Below are 11751 nucleotides of genomic sequence, written 5' to 3'. Positions count from 1 at the left end.
TTCAGGTTAAATGTTATAGGAGCGGTCTTAAACGAATTAGCCAAAAGTACGGTGACACGGTCAAAGTGACGAGTCATATAATGTTTGCTAACTCCTGACAACAGTGTTAGCATGTACTCATTAAACCAGCAGACGGTTGTTGTCTCGCAGCTTCAAGGTCGCCTGTTAGATTCCTGGTTCAACTGAGGTCTTTTCTGTTGGGGAATTTGTGTGGCTTTTCTTCCCCAAACAAGCCCAAAAACATACAGTCTACGTTCAGTAGACTCTAAATTGACTGTAGGTGTGCATTTGGGAGTGTGTGGTTGTTTGTCTCTGTGACGGACTGGCGACCTGTCCAGGCTGTGTTCCCATTCCCCCCGCCTTTTGCTCTGCGTTAGCCCCGTATGACCCTGGTAGACCGGAGGACTCTTAAACTCGCGGCCCGCGGACCACATGTGGACCTTCAAACGATTTAATGTGGCCCGCCACTTAAATGTTTTATATATATAGATAGATACATATATGCATTTTGCATTTTTTTTATGTGAATTATATGTTGTTTATTGTAACAAAAAAACACCTTTACACCATTTGCAAATCGTGTTGCAATGTTAATCTGCTATGCCATGATGGAATATCATAATATAATAAGATAATAGTTGTTTCTGACCCTAACACCTACTATACCGTATATTTTGAGTATGACCTATTGTCTCTTGTTGTGACTGCAGGATCTAAAGGAGTCGCTGCCGCTTCAGGGTCACCATGGGGTTTCAAATGTCCAAAACCATGGATGCAAACCTAAAGAAGCAGCAAGAGTTCATGCTCCACAACGGACGGCTGCAGGTGAGCCGAGGTCTAAAACATCTGTCAGATTGTGTCATTCAAGTGTTTTTACATCTTAAAGGTAAAGTGTGTCAGAAGTTGTCCTTTTAACGGCGAGACAGCAGCTAATGGAGGATTCCTCCTCTCACTCTCCCTTTTCTCAACTACAAATTGTTGTTAGAATTGTGAACTGAATATTAATAATTGTATAAACAAACAAATAAGCAAATTATTCAGAATGCATGCCCAGTTCTTTAAGGATGGTTGTTTTTTGTGCTTGTTAATCCACCATTTCAAAACACATGACCTGGCTGCTGAAGATAAAATGGTGGTGCAGGATGGCAGCTGATACAAAGCAAGGCTCTTGCCTAAAGCATGTATAAAGGCTTATTCTGAGCCCACAAAGACCAAATACTAAAACAAACATTAGTTGGACCTGACTGGTGTACTAGAGGGTAACCGTATGTCAGGGGTCAGGAAGATGGGTGAAATGAGCACTTCAGCGCTTACTTTGTCATTCTCAGAGTAAGATCTTTATGTTTAATTTGATACAGTGTTCTAAAGCCATTTCCGCTACTTTAAATTATTATTATTTATGGATATTTTCATGTATCAACATGGAAAAAAACATACAAAAATGCGTCATTGCAAAAAGAGGTAATTATACAACCAGAAAAGATGAATAATATAAAATTATAAAGACATCACTGAGCTGTACCACACATTTAATGTCACACAGATCGATGTGCCTTGTCCAACTTTATAACCGGGTTTTCCGCCTTTTTGTTCTTTTCTGAACTCACACTGAACCAGTGTGGGGAATTTTATCAATTCTATATTGAGGCCACATGTTTTATTGCTCTCATTATTTTTATTTTCTCTTCTTTTAAATAAATGTCTGTGTTTTTTATTCTCGCATTTTGGGGCCAATTTGTTGTGATTTATTCATGCCCGCGAGCCGCTGAGCAGCAGGTGGGATGTGACTGTCATAACGCCAATGACATTATCCGACTAACACCCAGGAGGTTGCTTGTGTTGCGCGGCCCTTAATTTTCTGATGCCCTCACAGCTGTAAATGTGGTAGATGATGACTAAAATTATCTTGTAACGGCAAAGGGTTGACAATTGAATTTCAGAGCGCCCTCGTTTGGATCACAACAGTGACGCACAGGTGAATATTAGCCACATGTTTAAGCATTGCCGAAGTGGGTCCTCATTGTTTCGTCATCAGAACTTAGTGAAGACAATTCTATACTTGGCATTCACAGGCTTGGTCACCTTTGAGTGCAAATTAATGAGACATTTTCTCATTTTACAATTATTGACCTGTCTGCTCTAAACAAAATTGGATTATTTATGCATTTTAATGTTGGTGAATACATGTTATACATTCAGACCTTTTGCAGAGTATAACATACATAGATGACAATATAAAAGTCATTTTGGATCAAATGATGAGTTCTTTTCACAAATTGTAATATGACATCAGCAAATTTAATGGGTTAGATGGACCCCAGCAATTTCAGAATATGTAGGAAGCGTCACTGTTACCTCCCCTTGCATTAAGTTGTCAAAGATGAGTGCTTGTCTGTGTTTTCAATTCACATCAGTCAGGCCTAATTGATTCTTGCCTCGCAGACCCTGATGTCAAAGTCACTGGGTATTGTCCAGGAATCACAGATCCATCTCAATATAACAATATTCGGAAAAAAAAAAAAAAAAAAAATCACAGTATATGTGTCCGGATGTGTGACGCATGCCCCCAAGTTTCAATTGGGGCTCTGAAATGACGTAGATAATGTTTTTTTTGTTCAATTTATATTTAATAACAGGTCTTGATTGTTAATAAAGGGTTGCATGTTATTCAGACTCATTGAACATGAGTGGCTTTCAGTGTGGCATTTTTCTTTAGCTTTTTTTTCACCACTGTGAGTGCTTTGTGCACCCAATACCCTCACCACAAAACAATATAATAATTTATTTTTTTTGGCCATGTATTTTGTGAAAAACTAGACTAGACATACATTATCTCAAGCATACAGTAAGTGGTGTATAGAAATGATAATAATGATAATGATAATATAATGATAAATGATGATAATGTAATGCAGTTTCATGTTTGAGTTGAGAGGAAACATGAAACTGATCATTATTCAAATCTTATCTTCTGGCACATATAGTGTATAGTGTGTAGTGGATAACACCTAGTTGAAGCCTATGATCAAAGCATAGCTAAAGCTAAAGACAAATGCATTAATAGATGTAACTTGTTTTTCCAGAGACAAGGAAACAACAAATAATTGTGGGGCCAAGATAGGTACCCTGAGGAACTCCCACAATTTACCAGACATGACTTAATGACTCCAATTTAGTTTTACACCAAGACCGAGTGATTCAAAGCATTTAGATATGATACACAATACATCTTGTACTTTTATTTTTAAAATTAATTACTTGGGGCAAAGGATAAATCGGGTACATTAAGACTAACAACACTGTTGGTAATCATTTCTGTGTATGTGTGAGTTTGTGTATGTGATGTTTTTCAGTTTTATGAGTATTATCTCCCTCTGTGCATGTAGCCGGTAGAAAATGTCCCTGAATTTGTCGTCCTTAGAGAGGGCTTTCTCACTGTGACTTCTCTTTCTTTTACCTACCTACCTAATCTCTGGCACTTTCTGAAAGTCGGGATTGAATGTATGTGCTGCTTACTCAAACCTGGTGTGTGGTTATCAATCCTGAATGTTCCCTGTCAATTGAATTTCAGTCCTTGGGTCCTAGTCTATTTAATGGAGGTGATTCAAAGGGATAAAATAATCACAGTGATTGGAATGCAGTAGTTTCCACTTTATGTGGGTCAGTCACCCAGTATATCTAGTTTACTTCCTGTTTTCTGACCTCAATAAGAGAAAGTGAGACTCAACATTAGGTTCCGACTTTCTCACCCCTTAGGATCATAATGGCTCAGGTAAAGGATTTGTCATTTCTCCATTCTGTCGTAAACTAAACTTAAAAAAATCTTTGCACATTAACCACACCTGTTGCAGAACAAAGGCTGTCGATTTCCTTCTTCCTGGAGAGCTGACTAGTTGTAAGTCAGTGTTGGTTATAGCAGTGGATTCCAACGAGTTTCCAGGAAAATTCTCCCATGTGCACATACTGTATATATTTATACCTGTGTAACTTCACTAATGGGGTTATATGCAAATATCTTTTTTCATAACATAAATTCTACCTCCTTACTACAAATGGAAGCCTGACAACTTCCAAGGGGAAAAAAAACCAAATTGTGGATGCAGTGTGCCAAGTAATCCACGATTTATTCAACTATATGTAATTAAAAGTATATGTATTTAATCTGGCAATTTCACTGATTAATTAATTTACTGTTTATCGAATGTGTAAAAAAATACTTTATTTACCTCTTCTTTATCAGTTGCCACTAAAATAAAAATGTTATCAGGTACGTTTTGGCCACTGATATGAATCATTGTTAAATATTAAAGCCAGTTACTGGTTTTAATTTAGGATATATAGAGAGTATATAGCAACTATATCTGGTGTAGAAATAATATACAGTACATATTTTGGGATATTATACGTTGTGTTTAACTAAACTGAGTCTCTATTGTTCACACATCTTGATTATACTCTCCATAATCAGTCCAAGTGCGTGTTGTTAGGAATGATTGTTTCATTTCTGTGATTTTTTTACCTGCATGTGACGGCTCTCTGGATAGTTTTTTCTTCTTCTAAATTTAAATGCCCCCCCCCCCCATCAACTGTTACTGACTTTTATTCATTCCATCAACCAAGCACTTAATTTTCTCACAATGTTGCGTCCTTTACAGCAGGAGCCCGAGTGATGTCATTTGTAATTACCACTAACTTAATTTCACCCGCTGATGGTCTAATGGTAAGTGTACATAAGTGGCAGACATGTGGTCTGCCAAACCTTACAGCACAATTAGAGTAATCACTCATATGAAGTATTATTTAATGCATTTCAGATTTTGCTTTCTGCTGCTGGACCCAATGTAACATTTCTCCCTGAGTTTGATAAGGAGGTAAAACTTAATATAATACACCTGTTGTTGTTTTAAAGAATGGCAGATCAGATTTGCTGATATACCAATTCAGTAAATAAATATACCTGAAACTGAAACAGACACAGAGGCTTTAATAAAAAATGTTCATCATATTACTTATGATCCGCTGTTTAAGTCCTATTTCTTCCACTGTAATGCTCACATTTAAGGTACGGTATGTAAAATTTAGCAACATTTCTTGGTGAAGTCACCTCGCTTAGTCCTTCCAAGTGTGTTGTGGCGTGTTTCGGTTCGGTATAGTATGTATTTATTTGCTTTTCCATTAGGAATAGTACCAAAATAAAAACAGCTCCCTACTGTTCCATGTTTTAATTGGTACCAGAGTAACGGTAAAGTACGGTATGGGTAGGCGACAGAAAAGCGCCCCTCTCTCTCGACCAGTGGTTCTTCAATGGCCGCTTGACACAGGGGCTTCGATATTGAGACCGCAGTGTAGCCGGTTCGATCCCCGACCAGTCCGGTTCGATCCCCGACCAGTCCGCGGCAGAAGTGCCCCTGAGCAAGGCACACCCGAGCGCCGCTGAATGCAGGCAGCTCACTGCTCCGGGTTAGCATGTATTTCACCTCGCTGTGTGCTGTGTGTGTTCACTAATTCACGGTTAAATGCAGTAATTGGAAATTTCCCCACTGCGGGATTCATAAGGGACTAATCTTAATCTTAATCTTAATCTTAATCTTAATCTTAATCTCTCTTAATCTTAATCTTAATCTTTGACGTCTTGTAGACGCAAACAGCCACAGACCGAGCAGAAAAAATGAAAACAAGCTTCTGGATGTCCTCCGTTGATGTCTTTTGTGTTTTGCATTTGATTTAGTCGTCCATTATCGGCACACCTGTACAACGCCACGCTACGTCACTGATGTGGACATCGGGCCCATCACACACCCCGACTTCCAAGTAAAAGTACTATTCTCTGTCGAAACGCAAGTCGGACTGTGGGCTTTACCGTACCAAAGCGAACTGTACCATGATGGAAACACAGCTTTGAAGACTCTGCACAGCCGTCAATTAGCATTAAAATTCAAAAGCTGTTCAGGTTGTCCTTTTGTAGGCTAATGTAAAAACATGCTGATCCAAAATGGCCACTATGCGGGAACAAAAAACAACAATCCATTAAGATAGTTGAATGATGCAGAGGAGTTACTAATAACGCCCTGTACATTTAGAGTTTTTACTGTGCACTTATTTACTTGCAGCTGTTGTTATGTTACATGAAGTCTTAATCCGAAATGTTAGCAATGTTATTTCCGTCAGACATCTGCACATTATTTTTTTTTTAATTCACTTGAGCTCAAGTCACGCAGAAATGTCAGAAATCAAAACGCCGTTTCACTCGACACATTATAATTTATGTCAGTGACTCATTTGAATGATGTGGACTTTCTTTTTTTTTGCATCATCGCCGCTGAGATAGTGTCCCTTCACTGTTGAGTTGGAAACAAAGGCTCATCTCTGACATATTCACTTTTTATAAAGTGAATAAAAGGCCCTTTTTGAGCGAGAATGTCACTCGGTAAATTGTTATGCATGAAGCGTGTGTATTTGTGTCCATGTACCAGGAAAGAGCACCTGAAAGCCTCATCTCAAACTGACTGACCCTGTCTCGGATTTTAATATCTGCACTGATGCCTTTCATATTTCTGTTTTAGCATAGATTTTGTGTTTAGATTTGTGTGTTTGTGATGTCATTTCTTTACAAATTACAAATATTAACATATTAGTGTGATTGGTTGTGGTTGTATCTGACACTTTTTCGGACAGAAACACCTGGCTTTCATGTTAGACATTTAAGATAAGAGTGGAAAAAAATAATTTGTCAGATTCTATGGTTTTCTAAATTGTTTACACATGTGTCAGAAATGCAAATTACATCATTTGTTTAAGTTTTATCTGGCCATTAAATGTGCATTTTTCCAAGTTTTGCTCTTCTAGATTTGTAACCTCTTCTTTTCCTCTGTTTTTTGTGTGTGTCTGTGTGTAGTTGGAGCGTCAGATCATGATGCAGAGACAGATGCGGGACAGACAGATGGCCATGCAGATTGCCTGGTCCAGAGAGTTTCTCAAATACTTTGGCACTTTCTTTGCAGTGACCACAGTGGGACTCGTCGCAGGGTGAGTTGTGTTAACAGCTCATATGTACCCAACCGTCCAAAAAGTTTGGTGTCACCTATACAATTTTCTTGTGTTTTCCATTAACAGTCACATGTTGTTTATTCATCAAAAGAGTTGCAAAATGAATAGAAAATATAGTCAAGACATTGACAAGATTAGAAATAATGATTTTGTTCCATTCTTTGGTACCCTTCCCTTGGGCTACCAGAGTAAAATACTACAGTATGGTTTGACCATATCTACCAATGACAGTCACCTGATTGGGCTACAGAAAAATGTCACTCCCTTGCCGTCGGTGCAAATATCCAATGGATGTCGAGACACCTGCAGTCTCTTCTCATACAAAGTTGGTTGTCATTCCATACTGTACCAAACTGAACCGTATTGTGATGGAAAAACAGCAAAAGAAAAGTGTGATCCTCTATGAAGTGAGGACTCACAGCTTCAGGATTAAATGAATCACGCCCCCTTTACCAGTGCACCTCACTTGATAATGTGTAAGTTCCAGACACAGTGATCAAGTGTATGCTGTCTTATTAATTTAATGGCCACAACTCAGTAATCATGAGTCTGACTCACTCGCTGTGCTTTTTCCTGCAGCGCCGTTAAAAGAAAGAAACCCTCCCTGCTGGCGCCCATCTTTCCTCTCAGCTTCGTACTTGCCTACCAGATGGACAACGCTTATGGAACGCTTATTTATCGCATGAGAGGTAAGACTACGACAACACAGTCACACAAGACCATAATAGTGGCCCAGGAGAATTTATATTTCCCATACAGTTCAAATAAGAGTTGTTTTTGTCCTGAGTTCACCACATTATTTAGCAAATAACCAACCCCCGTTTTGAAGATTTAAGACGAAACACAAAACTTGATGAAACATTCATAGTTGCATTAAAAATTGTGCTGTACACACACACAAACCTGTCAGCCATCAGTATGTAAAATATGTAAACGTGTGTGTGTATTAACACGTCCTCAGATCTCAACCTCAGGAACCTGTTCATTCATACTTTGACTGGTTTGAAAGCCTTGTTTTAGCTTTGAGAGAGGCACCGCAGTCTATTTCTATCACTGTGATACACACTCACACCACACCTGTCTAATAAGCTTCATAAAGGAAGTAAAAGAGAGATGTGTGAATATTCGAGGGCAGCGTCTGTGTCTCAAAAATGAGTTTTGGTTCAGCGAATTACATCTTCTTCTAATTTACCGCCATTAAAACTCAACATTCCAGAACGGTGTGATCATCTCTGTGCTCAAAGCTAAAGATGCTCATAAACGCTAATCTGCTCCCTCGGATGCATCCATTGGTCGCACTTACAAATGGTGTGTTCCAGTTATAGTTGGAATATGCGAGTGCCATTAAAAATTTTTTTACTGGAACACTATTATTCCTTAGGTTGGAATTTCCAATTGGGAAAGTCGGAGCAGCCTCACAAAACCAGCTATAGTGAAAATATTCTACTACTTTTACTGTAAATTTTTAATCTGTGGACATGTTGCTATACTGTTTATTTGTACAAAATATCACATCAAATATCACTTGCTAACACTGGCTTACAGTGGCAAACCAGAGATATGTTTTTTCTGACTTCTCAACTGGAAAGCGGGTAACTCACAGTGTTGCCATTTTCGCTATACTTGGAGACTATTCGGACCGGTCAAGCCACTCTTTTTAAAAAAGCGATGAGTGTTTTTGGAGACTTTTGGAGACCCTGACGTGAAACACGTATCGTTTTACTTCCCGACGAGCAGCGGGTGCTGCCGTGGGCCCACGTCAGCCGTCCTAAAGCACTCACAGGCGGCCCAGTCCTCTCCTCGCACAGCTGCAGTCAGTGCAGGAGATGCTCACCTCTCCGAGTCCAGACTGCAAACGAAATTGCGCATGCGTGAAGCCTGATCAGCAAATGTAACATTTTCTTAATAAAACACTGCATTTTTCGGTCATTTTTAAAGGAGGAGGGTTGGTATTGTGACATTGAAAAAACAAGAATGCACAGAAGAAAGTTCATATCTGCAAATTAGGTGATGGCTTCATTTATCAATGTTTAGGACATCCGATAGCTACTTTCTTTACTGAGGAGTCGGCAACACTGTTAACTCACTTCCAGTTCTGACTTTCACACATGACCCAACATATTTCTATTTGTTCTTCCATCACACCTCCAGGCGAGGCGGAGAGTATCATGGCGAATGAATACGACCGTTTGGACTTGCCTCATGGGACTCCGACCTTCGATAGCATAGAGAAAGCCCGGCGCGCTAAAAGCCTCGCCTCCTTCTTGAAGGAGTGACCTGTCGGTAGTTTGAACGAATATCAGGGGACGCAGTATTTATTTTCAGAAAATAAGTCCGTGTTTTAAACTACAGTTCCATCAAAAGGTGTCTTAATATGCTGTAAATAAATATGAAAGTATGAATCCGTTACTTTTTGTACCTATATATTTTTAAATGCATGAATTACCGTTGATAAAAACATTTATACAGATATTCCAGGTGTAGGATTACATTACTTTGAAGGTTTTCTTTTTTGAGAATGATGAGTTTGCTGAATGATGTATTAACTCCTGTGATAAATGTTTATTACTGAAGAAAAGTCAATGTTGATGATGATGATCAGTTTAAAAAATAAACTAACATTCAGTGAGGAAAGGTTGTGTTGTGTGGGGACCTAAATCTGTTTTCACAGTCACGTTATGGGGACACGTCTTCCTTATGGGGACAAAAATCAAGTCCCCATAAAGTGCAAGCATGGGTGCATGATAGTGCTGGCACTTCCGGTTCAGAAAGTTGGAGATCGCGATGAATATTCAAATATATGTTTGAGCTTTAATTATGAAGACGGTCAACAGAGCTGACATTTTTCAAGACAGGAAGGATTCCCATTAAATCAAAGAAGGGTTCCAAGTATTGATCGCCTTCTTATTAGCAGTTAATCCGTCTATTATGTTCTCGGTTGATCGATTTTCTCTTATCCCATGTTTCTCAAAGCATCGTCTCCAAATGTCTTGTCCACAGACAAACTAAATAAATAAATAAATTCAGTTTACCGTCACACAGGAACAAAGGAGGAATGTCTTTTAACCCCCTTGAACTGATTGATCGATGATCCAAAAATAGCCGACTATTAATTTTGTGATCGGCTAATTATTGATTTGTTTGTTTCAGCCCTCATTTGCCAGTGTTGATGCTCAGGATCTGTATTTAACTGCAGTAATATCATGGTATAATGAAATGGATTTTCAAAGCAGATATTTTGCATTGTGGAAAATAATATTTGTTAGAATAAATCAATAAAAAGAACAATTTAGAAGAAAATTATCTTTTATACTTTGGTACGAAATGCAGAACCATATTTTTTTGCAATTAAATGGTTACCGAGTTCGTATAATTCTAATATGACGACAACAAATGTGAATAACTTCAAGTACGTCATTGTCATTAATCCAAATGACGTCTGTGTTTCTGTGTGTGTGAGACAAAGGTTGGGGGGGTTGATGATTGAACTAGTGATTGAGACTATAAAAGGCTGCGTCCACTGACCAAGAGAGAGCAAGGAGGAGGAACCAAAGTCTGCTCTGCCACACAACACAAGCACCTTCTGTGACCTGAGCAGCGAGGAAACATCAGCCACACCAGCAGGATTTGAAAACACAGGTCTTCTGATCTGAGGTGGAACCTGGTCCCCCCCCCTCCCACCACCTGTCTGCAGCTGAGCAGTGCTGAGAAGAGAATGCTCTGGAGATTGACTCTTGCCGTGGCTGTGGTGTGTGTCGGCGGCATGTGCAGCTGTGTGAGGGCTGATGTCATGAGCGGACTGATCGTGCCCAGGGACTACGGCGTGAAACTGTGCGGGAGAGAGTTCATCAGAGCGGTCATTTTCACCTGCGGAGGCTCCCGGTGGAGGCGCTCCACGGAGAAGGACTCAGGTGGGTTGGCGTTATTACAGCTCCATTCACTGCTCTTCACGTGTGTCTCTGCATGTGTGTGTTTGTAAATAACGGGTGGAAAAACCATAAAAACTCATTGAAATATGAGATCAAATACTTTAAAGTGCTTCTTAAAAGCACGTCATTCAAGGGAACTGATTTCTCAGTAAGAGTTTTGAAAGGTGGCTAAGATAAAAAAGAAGAACATGACATGTTCTGTTCTGTATCTCAAAAGGTCATTTATACTAATTTAACTGTGTAATATGAACTCTGATGTACAATCAGCTTTATATTTACATCCATAAGGTGATTCTTTATCTCTGTCACTGTCACTTTCCTTCCAGACTCTTTCCTGTGGAGTTCTCTCAGCGACGTTCCAGCAGAAGACGGTCACCGCACCTGGCAAAGCAGTGCGGAGCTCACAGAACACAGCTCTCCTGCTCACCTCGTCGCCTCTCAGTCTCTGTCTGACCTCCTGGCTCTTTACGGGGCTATGGGAGACGCTCAGCAGCAGTGGCAGCAGCAGAGTGACCCGTCCCAGCTGGAGAGGTCTCAGGCGTCGTCAGTTTTTCCTGAGCAGGACGGGCGTCCACTGGCAGCCAGCTGGACCACGCACAGCAAAAAGAAGAGGAACTTTTCTCTGGGAGTGGCAGGGATGTGCTGCAGCCAGGGCTGCACCAAGAATGATATTGGACGCTTGTGCTGAGCCGAGGAGGACGAGGGGTGATGGGGGGGAGGGAGCTGTGGAAAGACGTAGGATTTAAAAGAGTGTTCACATCTGCTGTTTATTACT

At 39.9% G+C, this 11751-nt stretch overlaps 2 protein-coding genes across 2 annotated transcripts; both read left to right on the top strand.

Annotated features, from left to right (window-relative positions):
* The first annotated feature begins 710 nt into the window (after positions 1-710).
* plgrkt (plasminogen receptor, C-terminal lysine transmembrane protein) lies at positions 711-10205 on the top strand. Its single transcript, XM_083902182.1, has 4 exons — positions 711-825; positions 6896-7026; positions 7627-7736; positions 9199-10205. The coding sequence occupies exons 1-4, from the start codon at positions 745-747 to the stop codon at positions 9321-9323; spliced, it is 447 nt and encodes a 148-aa protein (XP_083758308.1). The 5' UTR covers positions 711-744; the 3' UTR covers positions 9324-10205.
* An 83-nt stretch (positions 10206-10288) lies between these two features.
* Positions 10289-11751, top strand: rln1 (relaxin 1). The gene is made up of 2 exons (XM_083902303.1): positions 10289-10958; positions 11303-11751. Exons 1-2 carry the CDS (start codon positions 10763-10765, stop codon positions 11662-11664), a joined length of 558 nt encoding a protein of 185 aa, XP_083758429.1. The 5' UTR covers positions 10289-10762; the 3' UTR covers positions 11665-11751.

This window comes from Microchirus variegatus (assembly GCF_963457635.1).
Source record: "Microchirus variegatus genome assembly, chromosome: 16".
Taxonomy (NCBI): domain Eukaryota; kingdom Metazoa; phylum Chordata; class Actinopteri; order Pleuronectiformes; family Soleidae; genus Microchirus; species Microchirus variegatus.
Note: the sequence above shows the minus strand (reverse complement) of the source record. Positions and strands in the feature narration are given on the sequence as shown.

Excerpts from the sequence above, each read along its gene's own strand:
- plgrkt (XM_083902182.1), top strand. The coding sequence starts at position 745 with ATGGGGTTTCAAATGTCCAAAACCATGGATGCAAACCTAAAGAAGCAG. Across the intron at positions 826-6,895 it reads TCCACAACGGACGGCTGCAG|TTGGAGCGTCAGATCATGAT; the intron begins GTGAGCCGAGGT and ends GTCTGTGTGTAG. Across the intron at positions 7,027-7,626 it reads ACAGTGGGACTCGTCGCAGG|CGCCGTTAAAAGAAAGAAAC; the intron begins GTGAGTTGTGTT and ends TTTTTCCTGCAG.
- rln1 (XM_083902303.1), top strand. The coding sequence starts at position 10,763 with ATGCTCTGGAGATTGACTCTTGCCGTGGCTGTGGTGTGTGTCGGCGGC. Across the intron at positions 10,959-11,302 it reads CTCCACGGAGAAGGACTCAG|ACTCTTTCCTGTGGAGTTCT; the intron begins GTGGGTTGGCGT and ends CTTTCCTTCCAG.